Source organism: Papio anubis, chromosome 8 (genome assembly GCF_008728515.1).
Source record: "Papio anubis isolate 15944 chromosome 8, Panubis1.0, whole genome shotgun sequence".
In the NCBI taxonomy this organism is placed as follows: domain Eukaryota; kingdom Metazoa; phylum Chordata; class Mammalia; order Primates; family Cercopithecidae; genus Papio; species Papio anubis.
This window is the reverse complement of record NC_044983.1, coordinates 20,639,512-20,654,960: the sequence shown is the minus strand read 5'-3', so window position 1 is coordinate 20,654,960 and position 15,449 is coordinate 20,639,512. Positions and strand designations below refer to the sequence as shown.

Here is a 15,449-nt window from a genome sequence, read left to right as displayed (position 1 = left end):
AGAAAAAAAAAAACACAAAACTGTAGCTGTGGTGAAGGTTATTTAAAATTAATGCAAAGATAGGACACAAAGGAAACACCTGCTTCGTTAACATGCCTAGAAACAACGATTCCTTTTCTCACTGTTACAGTTCTGGTGATGCAATAATAAAATATTTGAAGTGTTGATAAAGCTTTGAAAAACCAGTACACAGACACATGGATCACATCTATCAGAGTAATATGGCCATACCTTCCCGGGCCTCTACCGCTTCTACTGTGGCTGTAAGAGGGCAGGAGCAGTAGCATGCAAAAATGAAGACAGAAAAAGAGTGAGTAAACCAACAGCACTGCTGGCAGCACAGCCGTCCCAGGGGCCCGAGTTTTAGCCTATCCCCATCCACAATGAAAGTCAACTAGTTAGAGAAGCGAGAAGATTATTGCGAGAGACTCCATTGGGGTGGGAGGAATATGGGGTGGGGAGAGTTTCTAATATTTTTAACATTTCGGGTGGCATTGAACATTGCTCTCTTCATTTTAAATAGCCAACTGCTACTTTATATCTTGACATCCACATATCAAAACAACATGTAGAATCAAATAGTCTGACATCACAATAATCCTTAGTTTGTAAAATAGCTCAGGTGATATTAAATGAGCTACTGCTGGGTCCTATTCAAAAAGCTTATTTACAACTACATCTTATTGCTCTCAAGTGACTTATTTGGAGTCCAACTGTCCTATTAATTACTTCATTAAAAAAAAAAAAGTGGCCTTTGAACAGCAGACTGGCATTTGGAAGCAGACGAAAAATAGGTTCCATGTGAAGGGTTATTCCTTGTCCAGGAGTGGAGTACAAAGTTAACAAAAGCATAGAACTACTGAATTCCTAATGCAAATGTGTGTACCCATCTGGGCTTAAAAGTATAGCAGAGGCTGATGTTTACAATCCATATGGCTTCCACACAGTGTTCAAGAGAGTAGGCCAATAACTAAGAAAGCCCTCTTCTTTCTTAGCAATGGAAAAGGAAGCAACTTAAAAATTAGTACCAACAGGTAAACTCCGTTGCATCTCCTTTCTCAGACAGTAAAAATGCTAATATATGAAAAGGTACAGGGTGCAGCAAGAAAGATCCTATTAGGAGAACTCTGTCAGTTACTCCAGTACCAATTTGCCAAAAGGCGGCAAGGAAGAATAATGAGCAGTAACAGTATGCTGCTATTCCCAAGGCTTTATATATCAATATGAGAAAAGAAACGGAAAGAACTACAACATTAAATACCTAATGCAATGTGAAAAATGGATAATTGGAATCTACTTACGAAGTGCTCTCATTTGTCAACCATAGGTAGGCATGTACTAAATCACTGTCACACCCTCTCTAATCTCCTTAAGTAGAACAAATACCCTTGACAAGAAAGCTACAGTGCCTTCTAACACCACATCACTGATGTCACTGTTAGGAAGTGGGAGAACAAAGCATTGCTAAAACTGTATACTGAGTGTTGGTCTAATTAGAGCTTAAAAGCTACATGGTAAAATGTGTACGATATTACGTTGTTTGGGGCCCTCCCAGAATTGTTATTCACATTGAGTATAAAGATAGTAGCCTGCAGTAAGGGCCATTATAAGAAACAGTCATATCAAACTACCTCAACTTTTTTTTTCTTTTTAACATCTTAACTGAAATAGAATTCATATACCACAAAATTCACTTGTTTAAAGTATACAAGTCAAAGGTTTTAATATAGAGTTGTGCAACCATCACCGCAATCTGTGCTTAGAATATTTTCATCACCCCAATGAGAAACCCCCCACTTATTAGCAGTCACTTCCCATTTCCTTCCCTCACCTCTTCCCCTTAATCCTAGTCAAGCACGAATCTACTTTCTCTGTAGACTGGTCTGTTCTGGACATTTCATACGAATGGCATCATATAATATGTGGTCTGTAGTGACTGACTTCTTTCACTTAGCATAATGTTTTCAAGGTTCAGTTATGTTGACATGTATACCTGCATTTCATTCCTTTTTATGGCTGAATAGTATTCCATTGTGTTTATCACATTTTGTTTATCTAGTTTATGGACAATTGCTTTTTTCCACCTTTTGGCTATTATAAAAATGCCATTTTGGGCTCTTATGATGAATGTCATTTATGAACACTTGTGTACAAGTTTTTGTGAGGACGTATTTTCTTTTCTTTGTGGGGTATGTAGCTGTGACTGGAATTGCTGAGTAATAAGTCAACTCTATGTTTCATCATTTGAAGAACTGTCAGAATGTTTTCCAAAGCAGCTGTACCATTTTACATTCCCACCAGCAGTGTTAAGAAGGTCCCAATTTCTCCACATTCTCATCAACACTTCTTATTAACTGCTGTCTTTTCACAGCCATCCTACCGACTATGAAGTGGTATCCCATTGTGGTTTTGATTTGCATTTTCTGAATGTCTAATGATGTCAAACATCATTTCATGTGCCATTTGTATGTCTTCATGGGAAAAATGTCAATTCAATTCTTTACCCATTTTTAACTGGGTTGTCTTATTATTGAGTTGTAAGAGTATATTTTCTAGATACCAATCTCTTAGGAGATATATGATTTGAAAACATTTTCAACCATTCTGTGGGTTGTCTTTTCATTTTCTTGATAGCACCATTTGCAGTACAAGAGTTTTTAATTTTGATGTAGTCCAATTTAAAACTGATCTGTTTTAATCTGATGGTCTTCATGAATCTTGTCCTGTCCTTGGCTTTCCCCACTATTTTGGCTATTGGGATTCTTAGAGTCAAATTTGTGGCTAACTATTGGCTTTATTTTTGTTTTCCCTTGTGCTTCAATTTCCAAGCATATTTATTTTACTCCACTGTGTTTTATGCATACTGTAACTCATGCCAGTCCCTCTTAGATCAAGGTGGGGCATATATGAATGTATGTTACATGGCCATATGGGATATTGTTGGTTATATGAATAAAAGTAAAGTTATATGAATAAAAGGTCTTTTTTAGTTAATGCTCCAGTTTGCCAATGAGCCGGTGGAACTGAGACTCCAATGTGAAAATAACAGAATAAACTCACTTCCTGTGAATCAGTAAGAACCAGAAACTCCAAAAAGTTGGCTCCAACTTTAACTTTGTTCTCACATATTATTGAAGATTTCTATCAATTTTGGAAGTATCAATAAATGGTCCTATCTTGATTAAAACACTTATATTCAACTCATACATTGGGGCTGAGCCCAAAAGATGACCAAGAATTAGAAACAAATTTCCAAATAACATAGCTATATAATTCTGTTGCTCAGCCCTGATTTGAAGATTTGCTTTCTCAAGGTTTAGACAAAGTTGGTTTCGATTAAAACAACAATTTTGTTGGTCAGCACAATTGCATAATGTTCACATAAGGATGCTATAGGACATTCCTTTTTTTCTCTAAACTCATGTTACTGCCTATTCCTCTAAGATATCTTTGTTATCAGAGTTGCTCTCGGAATATCTCAGATGACTAATTACCAAGCAAAGCAATGGTGGGAACATATTCTGCTTACAAAAAAACCCTGCACATTTATTTGAGAAAAATATTCAACTGGAAATAGTTTACTGATACTTTCTGTGAAACTAAAGGAACTAGGAAAATAAACTATACTTCCAAAGAGAAAATGTTCAGACTTTCTTCTAAATAGCTGAACTTTAATATTTCAGAATTCAATTTGAAAGAGAAGGAGGAATTGAATTTTATAAAAAGAAAAAAACGGCTGGGCGTGGTGGCTCACGCCTGTAATCCTAGCACTTTGGGAGGCTGAGGCGGGCGGATTGCCTGACCTCAGGAGTTTGAGACCAGCCTGGGCAACATGGTGAAACTCTGTCTCTACTAAAATACAAAAAATTATCCGGGTATGGCGGCATGCGCCTGTAGTTCCAACTACTTGGGAGGCTGAGGCAGGAGAATTGCTTGAACCCAGGAGGCGGAGGTTGCAGTGAGGCAAGATCGTGCCACTGCACTCCAGCCTAGGCAACAGACCAAGATTCTGTCTCCAAAAAGAGAAAAAAAAAAGGGTTTGTCCCTATTAGTCAATAGCAATGAAATTTCTACAAAAGAAAAAGGACTCCTATAAATGGCAGGATGGCCAGGCACAGTGGCAAATGCCTATAGTCCCAGCCACTCAAGTAGTTGAGGCAGGGGGATTGCTTGAGCCCAGGAACTGGGTACTGCCGTGAGCTATGACAGCACCTGTAAATAGCCATTGCATTCTAGCCTGGGCAACTCTGTCTCTTGGGAAAAAAAGAAAAAAGAAAAAAGGCCAGATGAAGGATGATGTGGGAAAAAACACTTAAGTAGAAACAATTCAACAAAACAAGGGGAGCAAAAAAAAGCAGTGAAACTTTAGTTTAAGATATTAATGCTTCAACACCAATTTTTTTTTTTTTTTTTTTTTTTGGAGACGGAGTCTCGCTCTGTCGCCCAGGCTGGAGTGCAGTGGCGCGATCTTGGCTCACTGCAAGCTCCGCCTCCCGGGTTCACGCCATTCTCCTGCCTCAGCCTCCCGAGTAGCTGGGACTACAGGCGCCCACTACCTCGCCCAGCTAATTTTTTTGTGTTTTTTAGTAGAGACGGGGTTTCACCGTGTTAGCCAGGATGGTCTCGATCTCCTGACCTCGTGATCCGCCCGTCTCGGCCTCCCAAAGTGCTGGGATTACAGGCTTGAGCCACCGTGCCCGGCCAACACCAATTTTCATACCTAGTGTCAGTCACCCAGTAATGTGATCTCCTGTCTCTTCCCTTTGTATGTTTATTCTCACAAACACCAATCTTTTCATTCCAGGATTCCAGAAAGCCCTTTCCTAAGAAGTCGGCTCCTGGGTAAATTTCAGAATTGGTACTCTGATTGAAGAGGTGATTTTGGCACTGGAATAGAATATGGCTGCACAGAAAGAGGCAAACTCCCTCTCTGATTGAGAAACTGCAACCCTCTCAAACTGTTTTAAGGTACAAAATATACAGGAGGCATAGCATGTGCACAAATCTGAAGTGTACAGCTCGATACATTCTAACCTATTTATATACATGTCTAACTACCACCATGATAGGGATACAGAACATTCCTAGCACTCCAGATGTTCCCTGTGCCCTTCTGGGACAATATTCTCCCACCAGAGAAAGTGACATTCTGACTTTATTATCACTGATTAGTCTAACGGTTCTTAAATGTTATAAAAATCAGACAGTCTGTGCTCTTTTGTGTCTGGCTCTTGCAGTTTACTGTAATGTCTATGAGATTTAACCATGTTGTAGCATGTGTCCATAATGTGCTATTTTTTATTGCTGAGTATTATTCCATTGTATAAATAGAATACAGTTTATTTATATTTTAGAATACAATTTATTTATGTAGTCTACCATTGATGGACATTTGGGTTGTTTCCAGCTTTGAGCTATTATGAATAAAGCTACAGTGAACATTCCCAGCATAACCTTTGGTGAACACATCCAGTTTCTCTTGGATATATACCAGGTGTGGAACTGCTGGGTTACAGGGTAGATGTACGTTTAGCTTTACTGCCCAATAGTTTTCTAAAGTGCTTGAAACAATTTACAAGCACTTCAGCAACATACCTAGTTCTAGTTCTCCAGAAACACACCAATACAATACTTGGTATTGTCAGACTTTTTTTTTTTTTTTGGAGACAGGGTCTCGCTCTGTTGCCCAGACTGCAGACTGCAGTGCAGTGGCACAATCATAGCGTACTACAGCCTCGAACTCCTGGCCTCAAGTGATCCTCCCACCTCAGCCTCCCAAAGTGCTGGGGTAACAGGTGTGAGTCACCACGCCCTGGCCCAAACTTTTAATTTTTAGCTGTTCTAGTGGGTATGTAATGGTATCTCACTGCAGTGCTTTGTGTTTTTTTTTTTGAAACAGAGTCTTGGCGTGATGTCGGCTCGCTGCAACCTCCACCTCCCGGGTTCCAGTGATTCTAGTGCCTCAGCCTCCTGAGTAGCTGGGATTACAGGAGTATACCACCATGCTCAGCTAATTTTTGTATTTTTAGGAGAGGTGGGATTTTGCTGTGTTGGCCAGGCTGTTCTTGAACTCCTGGCCTCAAAAGATCTGCTTGCCTCAGCCTCCCAAAGTGCTGGGATTATAGGCGTGAGTCACTGCTCCTAGCCCTCACTGTGGTTTTAACGTCTACTACCTAGATTGAAAACTGTAATAATATTAACATCTTTTCTTTTTTTTTTTTTTTTTTTTTTGAGACAGAGTCTTGCTCTGTCGCCCAGGCTGGAGTGCAGCGGCACGATCTCTGTTCACTGCAAGCTCCGCATCCTGGGTTCACGCCATTCTCCTGCCTCAGCCTCCTGAGTAGCTGGGACTACAGGCGCCCGCTACCAAGCCCGGCTAATTTTTTATATTTTCAGTAAAGACGAGGTTTCACCGTATTAGCCAGGATGGTCTCCATCTCCTGACCTCGTGATCCACTCGCCTTGGCCTCCCAAAGTGCTGGGATTACAGGCGAGAGCCACCACGCCCAGCCGATCTTTTCATATGTTTATTGGCCACTGATTTTTTTTGAGATGGAGTCTCACTCTGCCACCCAGGCTGGAGTGCAGTGGCGTGATCTCAGCTCACTGCAACCTCCGCCTCCCGGGTTCAAGCAATTCTCCTGCCTGAGTCATCTGAGTAGCTGGGATCACAGGTGCCCACCACCACACCTGGCTAATTTTTGTATTTTTAGTAGAGACGGAGTTTCACCATGTTGGCCAGGCTGGTCTCGAACTCCTGACCTCAGGTGATCCGCCTGCCTTGGCCTCCCAAAATGCTGGGATTACAGGCATGAGCCACTGCACCGGGTCTATTGGCCACTTTGATATCCTCTTTTGTGAAGTGCCTGTTTAAATCTTCTGACCATTTTTGAAATTTGTTTTTTCCTATTGATTTATAGTTCTTTATATGTTCTGGATACAAGGGCTTTGTGAGGCATGTGTATTGCAAAAATTTTCTTCCATTTTGTGTCTTGCCTTTTTCCTCTCTTAATCATGTATTTTTAAGAAGAGAAGTTCTTGATTTTAATGAAATTCAACTGGCTTTTTAAGGTTAGTACTTTTTGTGCCCTACTTAAAGACTCTGCCTACCCCAGTGTTTACTCTCCATATTTTCTTCTCGTTTTACTATCCTGCTTTCTCACACTGAAGTTATAATAAGCCATTCTGATTTAGGTTTTCTGTATGGAGGGAAGTAGGGGTGAAGATTCATTTCCCCGCTTATGGTATAACCAACTGCTCTCGTGGCATTTACTGAGGAAAGCCCTCGTTTGTAAGTGTGTGCTGACTGTTAGGTTACGGGAGCACACCTTCCATGGAGGAGAGCTCTCATACTCACCCGTCTCGATAGTCTGCTTGCCTCCTGAGAGGACACCCAGAGGGAGCGTGCCTGTGGGAGTCAGGCCCTTGAGAGTCAGCACACTCTCACTTTCTTGCCTGCAAAGGAAGACCAAAGCCCTGGGTTAATGCCAGGGAACCCTCCATTCAGCAACTCAAAGATATTGAAGGAAGTGAAGAAAGAGAGCAGAGATGGAAGATAGGTTCTCCTACCTCCTAACCCTTCCCTGACTCAAAGAAAGGGATGTTTTCCGCAAATATTTTCATTTTAAACAATCAGCCAGTTCTTGTTTTTCAATTAGAAGCACTTAACAGCCAGGCACTGTTCTAACATTTCCCATATTTTATCCCATTTAATACACCTAACAACCTGTGCGTTAGGGCCTATTATTATTTCTGCTTTACAGGCAAGGAAACTAAGGCACAGAGATGAAACCCAAGATCACACAGATAAGAGGTAGAGCCAGAATTTGAACACAGGCAATCTGGTTGGAAAGTCCACACTAAACCACTACATTCACTACATCTAAGCTACTAACAAATTGAATGTTTGATGGAACATTTTTAGTCGCTTTAACATGTTCATTCAATCTGCACTCGACCTAAAGACCTGCAGTTTCAATACTAAATTCCAATTCTAAAAAAACTGTTCTGAATTCGATGTCTAATTTACTCTCAAAATGCCTTTAATCCACACTGTAATGACAGATATCCTTACCGAAGAATTGAAAAGACCCGTGCCATCTTCCCAATGGCTCTGATCTTACTCCTGATGATCTCCTTACGAACTGTAGTGCTTCCTTAGAGAATACAAAGAATAAGTAAGTTAAAGGGATGTGTTAATAGGCTGCCTTTAAAAAATTCAGGATTAAGTGTCTTAAGTTAAAGAAACAATTGTTTTTAAAAAACAGAAATGAAGGCTTAAGTTTGTTTAAACAAACAAAAATCTCAGGAAGTTCTAAGGAGCAAGAGAAAAAATGACCCAGAAGATAAAAAGATGAAGTAAAAAATGAGAGGCCACAAAAGAGACAGACTGGGTGGATCTATGAGAGGTGGGAACTTATTTGTGGTTGTGAAACGTAGAACACAGCAAAGAATGAAACACACACATACATAAACAAACCTCACCAAGAAAGCTGCTACAGCAAAGATGTCTTTTGACAATGCTGTGGGCCACCTTAGGGTGCGGGGTTTGGCCTGCCAAATGGCAAGTGATCATTCCAGCAGCTGTCTTCTGTACGTAAACACAACACCCAGCTAGCTCTCCTGAACTTAGTGAGTGCTGCTTTCATTCTATAATCTTCACTTACATTAGTGAATTATTGCCTCACAATACTACTTACAACCGTGCACTATTTTAAAAAGCAACAACAGAAAAAGTTAACGCAAGACTTTATGGCTTTTTCTTATCTAGGATTCTGAAAATAGCCCACAAATGAGAAGCCAAGGTCCAGCATGCACCAGGTATCTACAGTCAAAGTCAGAAAAAGAAACATGGCCTCTCCTTCCTCACATCCAACCCTCAACACCCTGCCGGATCATGCAACAGGTCCAGAGAAAACATACACATTAAAACTGAAGGGGAGGATGGAGAGCCTTTCTGAAATTATTTAACTACCAATTTTAAAAGTTTAACCAATAGACGACTGTGGTGGGACAGAGAGTAAGCATTAAGCTCTTAGCACAGTTTAGTCGGATACCTTTCTGATAGCTTGGAATGTAGTGATCTTCAGGGAGAAGAGACACCAAGAAACAAGGAGATGAAGACAGAAATATGAGAAGAGAAATTTATGTTTACATGGAAAAGAGAAAAAAAAATCAAAGTGAAATGCAATGAGAGAAACAGGCTATTATCTTTACCAGCTCATAAGAGATATCCTTGGAATCATGATGCAACATTAAATTACAAATTTATTTTGTCAGTAGTTTCTTCCATTTCTTAAAAGTTTATGGTTTTACATTAATTCACATCTATGAGCATCCAACATTTTCTACCCCCACACATCATGAAAATAACATTAAATAAAGATATCATTTGTGGAATAAATGATGGCAAAAACAAGGAACAAAAACGGAGGACAGAACAGTTAACAAATCTCTTTGTAGGAATAGCATGTTTTTTTGTTTAATGGATTCTACAGCTTCACAGCTTCTTTTTCAGGGGATATAATCATTCTTCCCTTTTTTTCTTTTTTGTTTTTTTTTTTTTTTTTGAGATGGAGTCTTGCTCTGCCGCCAGGCTGGAGTGCAGTGGTACGATCTTGGCTCACTGCAACCTCCACCTCTCAGGTTCAAGCAATTCTCCTACCTCAGCCTCCCGAGTAGCTGGGACTACAGGCGCGTGCCACCACATCCAGCTAAATTTTGTGTTTTTAGTAGAGATGGGGTTTCACCACGTTGGCAAGGATGGTCTCGATCTCTTGACCTCATGATCCACCTGCCTCGGCCAGAGTGGATCCCAGAGTGCTGGGATTACAGGCGTGAGCCACTGTGCCCGGCCCATTCTTCCTTTTTATTTATTTATTTATTTATTTTTATGTTTGTGGTGGTAAAGAATAGGAAATACATGTGTTTTTGTTTGTTCGTTTGTTTTTTTGAAACAGGGTCTCCCTCTGTTGCCAGGCTAGAGTGCAGTGGCAAGATCTCGGCTGACTGCAACCTCTGCCTCTTAGGTTCAAGTAATCCTCCCACCTCACGCCCCCAAGTAGCTGGGACCAGAGGCACTCGCCACCACATCTGGCTGATTTCTGCATTTTCAGTAGAGATGGGGTTTCACCATGTTGCTCAAGGGGATATTCGGTTTTTCTTTTGTTTTTCACTTGGCAGCACTACTTCCTCAAGAAGAACTGGTTCCTTATAGTGATCTCCTATACCATAAATAAATACACTCGCAAGCTATCTTCCATATGCTGTTGATTTTCAGTGCAGAACCTGAAGCATGAGAGTGTATGGTAATTTCCTCTAGATTCCCAAAGGGAATTCTGTTTTCTCCATGATGGAGATGGTTTATCCTCACAGTTAAGGGAACCAACTTAGCACAGAGCCTGGATAGGATGAGGCCGGTTTGTGCTTGGGTAACTACCACTTTTCCAGAATCTCTTGCATTCTCAGACAAGTCAGGACCTACCTTTACAATCAAACCTCCCACAGCACACTAGGAAAAAAGTACTTGGCTACATATATAATAAAATGTTACTGAATAAAAAGATTCCTCACACGCCAATAAGAAAAAAAACCAAAATGGGGTTGGGCGTGGTGGCTCATGCCTGTAATCCCAGCACTTTGGGAGACCCAGGCAGGCAGACCACTTTGAGCTCAGGAGTTCGAGACTAGCCCGGGCAACATGGTGAAACCCCATCTATACTAAAAATACAAAAATTAGCTGGTCGTGGTGGCATGCGCCTGTAATCCCAGCTACTTGCAAGGCTGAGGCAGGAGAATCACTTGAACCCGGGAGGTGAAGGTTGCAGTGAGCCGAGATCGCGCCACTGCACTCCATCCTGGGTGACAGAACAACACTCTGTCTCAAAAAAAAAAAAAAAAAGGAGACAAGATATGAATTGACAAGTCACAAAAGAGAGATAAACATGACCAATAAACACAAGAAAAAATTGTCCATTAGTCTCATAAAAATATAAACTAAAGTTTTAATTAAAAACTTAATAACACCAGACTATAACGAGTATCATAAAGAGTACTGGAGACCGCAGTGTGACTATGCACCCTGCAAAATGTAAAGTGGTACAGCCTTTCTAGAGGCTGTATCAGAAATTTCTATCTGTATCAGAATTGAAATTTTAAGTACTAATTGACACAGATATTCAATTTCTAGAAATTCATCCTATGGAAATAAGGAGTGTTATTCTTGATTTTCTAATATTGCTTTACTTCCTTTCATCTGACATATTTATTTACTGTTTTTCCTCCCTGCACTAGCAAATAAGCTTATTGAGAGCAAGGACCTAAACAGTACAGTACTTGGTATATATCAACCATGTAATAAATATTGGTTAAGAGAATGTGTACATTTTTTCGGGCCGGGCGCGGTGGCTCAAGCCTGTAATCCCAGCACTTTGGGAGGCCGAGACGGGCGGATCACGAGGTCAGGAGTTCGAGACCATCCTGGCTAACACGGTGAAACCCCGTCTCTACTAAAAAATACAAAAAACTAGCTGGGCGAGGTGGTGGGCGCCTGTAGTCCCAGCTACTTGGGAGGCTGAGGCAGGAGAATGGCGTAAAAACCCGGGAGGCGGAGCTTGCAATGGGCTGAGATCCGGCCACTGCACTCCAGCCTTGGCGACACAGCGAGACTCCGGCTCAAAAAAAACAAAACAAAACAAAACAAAAAAAAAAAAAGAGAATGTGTACATTTTTATCTATACAAATTTTCAAAACTGTATGGGTTTTGTCAGCAAAAACTTTGGAAAACCTCCAATATCTAACACCACTGGGATTAGATAAAACATTGATCAGCATGGACAACTACAGATCCATTAGAAACTAGTCTACAAGAAACTCCACAAAAACAGTAAGTGTACTAGATCTTATTACATGACCTCATTCTCATTAAAAAGAAAAAAAACAGAGGAAAGCTATGTGCAGAGATAAAAGACAGCTAACACAGTATACATTAAGATGTTAACTGTGGATATCTATAAGATGATGGGATTATGGGTGACTTTTTTTCCTTATTTATGGTTTCTCGTATTTTTCAAATTTTATTTTTCCACAATGAACTAAATTTATTTTTAATATGACAAAGAAAATCATTCAAAATAAACTAAAACAACTAAAACCAAAACCGAACCTCTCCCTAGTTTTAGTTTAGAGGAGGAAAAGTTTACCTTCCGCTTCATCATCAGAAATCAGTTCGTCATCAGAGCATATGTTGAGCACATTTACCAGCATCTCTGTGACTACGTAAAACAAAATAATCCAAAATTTATGCAATTAATGAGGTATTTTCTCTAAAATAATGTGTATATCTAAATAAACACACGTTAAGTAAGCATGAACAAAAATTATTTATCATTATGTTAGTAACAATAGCTATAAAAAGTAGCATAAACATAAACTTTCAGATTTAAAAAGAATTTGGGTAGATTACTTGCTCCAGTACAAGTTTGGAGTCTTTTAAGATCTATTGCATAACTACTTGATTTTACTGAGTTGCTGTTCAGAGCTTCTTCCCATACTGATACACACGTGATAAAATTTTTTTCCATTTTACAAAGTTAAGCCAACAGGCCTACATCCAACAGGCTTAGCTTATGTGAGTAGTTGTACAAATAAAATTGTAAAGACAATAAATTCTGTTTAAATCTCTTCAGTAGTGAAGAAATCTGAGGCAATGACAAGTAACTATGTTGTTTTATCATCTTGATCATAGTAGGTCAGCTACTTTAAATTGATATTTACAGTAAGAAAACCATAATGTATGAAAATTTAAGAACCAATTACATGCCATTTACAAATCTATGTAGAGGCTGGGCACAGTGGCTCACACCTGTAATCCCAGCACTTTGGGAGGCTGAGGAGAGCGGATCACTTGAGGTCAGGAGTTTGAGACCAGCCTGGCCAATATGGTGAAACCCTGTATCTACTAAAATACAAAAATTAGCCAGGCGCAGGGGCACATGCCTATAATCCCAGCTCCTCGGGAGGCTGAGGCAGGAGAATCGCTTGAACCCAGGAGGTGGAGGTTGTAGTTAGCCAAGATTGTGCCACTGCACTCCAGCCTGGGTGACAGAGCAAGACTCCATCTCAAAAAAAAAAAAAAAAAAAAATCTAAGTAGAGAACAAACAAAATTAGAAAACATTTCTGAACCTTGCGGGGGCTCATGCAAATATAAGATGTGCTCAGTCACCGAACAACTGACGAGACACATGCTTTAGTTCTCTTACCTTTTTCCCCAACAAAAGGCAAAGACCATGTGAAAACATCCATAAAGTTTGGAAGCCAGTAGGGGTGTGGAGAACAATTAAACTGCCTGATATTCATGACATTGTTTTCATATTTCAACACAGCAGCTAAAAAGGAAAAAAGCAAGAAAATCTGGCACAGAGGAACATGGCATGGCAACTGATATGCTTTGTACAGCTGTGTACCTGCTACACAGAATTCGAGAACTTTCCATTTGTAAAGTCAGGATTTGACTAGGTAAAGCGCAGATGGAAAATTTTAAAGCCTTTTATTTAGTTCATTCTCTTAAGAGTTATTCTAAGGAACAAAGTCACCTGAAGAGCTCATATAATAAAAGTACAAAAGAAACTGAAACTTTGGAGTCACTGCACAGTAACTATCTATATAACCCTCAAGATCCACGAGGAAAATTTCCCCACAATTTCCTTTTATAGGCCAAATGGTTATAATTACAACTCTCCTTTGAAGGCAAATATCACTCATTAAACGGCCACAGCCTGTTTTGCTAGTCATTAGCCTGAGTTAAATATTGTATACACTCTCTGGGAGTTTATATAGTGCAGTTACCAACTCATACTGGAAGATACAAAAGGCAAACTTGGAGCAATTTACAATTAAATGTTCAAAATTAGATTAAATCATCTCTGTATTCAATATAGTGGATTTAAAAATTGCCGATTTCTCCAATACACAGCAGTATATGGCCAGCATGCTATGTTTAATATTAACCGTTCAGATAGTTGCACACATACTTTGATGCCAAACTGATTTTCTTTATATTTTGGAAGTCTTAAAATCCAATTCCTTAGCCTCTATCACCAGCAATGTTGTTTGCACTATTATCTTAATTATTCCGTGGTCATGAAATAAAATAGGGTGTAACAGTTCTCTAGAAATGACAGATATAGGTCACGTCCTCGTTTCTGTTTCTTTGTTATAGGACAATCTAGTGTTCTTAAAATTTGTTATTGAATGTCTAAAATGCACACCATAGATTATTAAGAAAATAAATTAAAATATAATCTCTAGCTCTTAAAAAGCCTAACACTGGCTATGATGCACACGTTCCATTATTTTCACGTGTATGTATTTATTTAGTTTAGGTAAATACGTCATATATCATTATTCAACAACTCCCTCAATTTCTACACAGGAAAAAGAAGTGGGAGGTGAGTCTCAACAGTGAATGACTGGAAACAAGAGTTTATAAAACTGCTTTTGGGGCCGGGCGCGGTGGCTCACGCCTGTAATCCCAGCACTTTGGGAGGCCGAGGCAGGCGGATCACGAGGTCAGGAGATCGAGACCATCCTGGATAACACAGTGAAACCCCGTCTCTACTAAAAATAATACAAAAAATTAGCTGGGCGAGGTGGCGGGCGCCTGTAGTCCCAGCTACTCAGGAGGCTGAGGCAGGAGAATGGCGTGAACCCGGGAGGCGGAGCTTGCAGTGAGCAGAGACGGTGCGTCACTGCACTCCAGCCTGGGCGACAGAGCGAGACTCTGTCTCAAAAAAACAAAAACAAAAACAAAACTGCCTTTGGGTGTGTTCCCAGTGGACAGAAGAAAACAAGAAGAATCTTTAAAAATCATGATTAAAGGTCTTTCGTGTAACCAGTGGAACTAAGAAATACCTGTAGATACCAAGAAGTCTAAAGAATATGAGTACTCCTAGCACTTTGGGAGGCTGACGCGGGGGGATTGCCTAAGCTCAGGAGATCGAGCCCAGCCTGGGCAATGTGGTGAAACCCCGTCTCTACTAAAATACAAAAAATTAGCCAGGCATGGCGATGTGTACCTGTAGTCCCAGCTACTCGGGAGGCTGAGGTGGGACAATTGCTTGAACCCCGGAGGCAGAGGTTGCAGTGAGCCAAGACCGCACCACTGCACTCTAGCGTGGGCAACAGAGCGAGACTCTGTCTCTGGGGGGGGAAAAATATATATATATATATATATATATATATATTTATATATATATATATAATATATATATAAATATATATATATAAATATAAATATATAAATAAATATATAAATATAAATATATAAATAAATATATATATATATAAATAAATAAATATATATATATATATATATATATGAAAGAGGGCAGGTGTGGTGGCTTACACCTGTAATACTTTGGGAGGCAGAGGCAGGAGGATTGCTTAAGTT

The 15,449-nt window shown here is 39.9% G+C and overlaps 1 protein-coding gene and 1 long non-coding RNA gene across 11 annotated transcripts in view; one reads left to right on the top strand and one right to left on the bottom strand.

Moving 5' to 3' along the window:
- PPP3CC (protein phosphatase 3 catalytic subunit gamma) overlaps positions 1-15,449 on the bottom strand; it is a 101,682-nt gene that overhangs the window by 1,420 nt on the left and 84,813 nt on the right. For 2 of the 10 annotated variants that reach the window (XR_002523726.2, XM_003902520.4), the window contains exons 9-14: positions 13,261-13,386; positions 12,201-12,272; positions 9,057-9,083; positions 8,075-8,156; positions 7,358-7,455; positions 232-261 (exon numbers count right to left, since the gene is read on the bottom strand). Coding sequence is in view for 8 of the 10 variants with exons in the window: in XM_003902520.4 (XP_003902569.1) it covers positions 232-261; positions 7,358-7,455; positions 8,075-8,156; positions 9,057-9,083; positions 12,201-12,272; positions 13,261-13,386 (435 nt within the window). In the remaining 2 variants the exon portion in view is untranslated. The remainder of the gene's footprint in view (positions 1-231; positions 262-7,357; positions 7,456-8,074; positions 8,157-9,056; positions 9,084-12,200; positions 12,273-13,260; positions 13,387-15,449) is intronic. The other 8 variants (XR_002523727.2, XM_009212675.3, XM_003902519.4 and 5 more) reach the window with 7 other exon arrangements.
- Positions 6,840-9,278, top strand: LOC116276340. The gene is made up of 2 exons (XR_004185773.1): positions 6,840-7,071; positions 8,771-9,278. It is a non-coding gene; the product is annotated as an uncharacterized LOC116276340 (long non-coding RNA).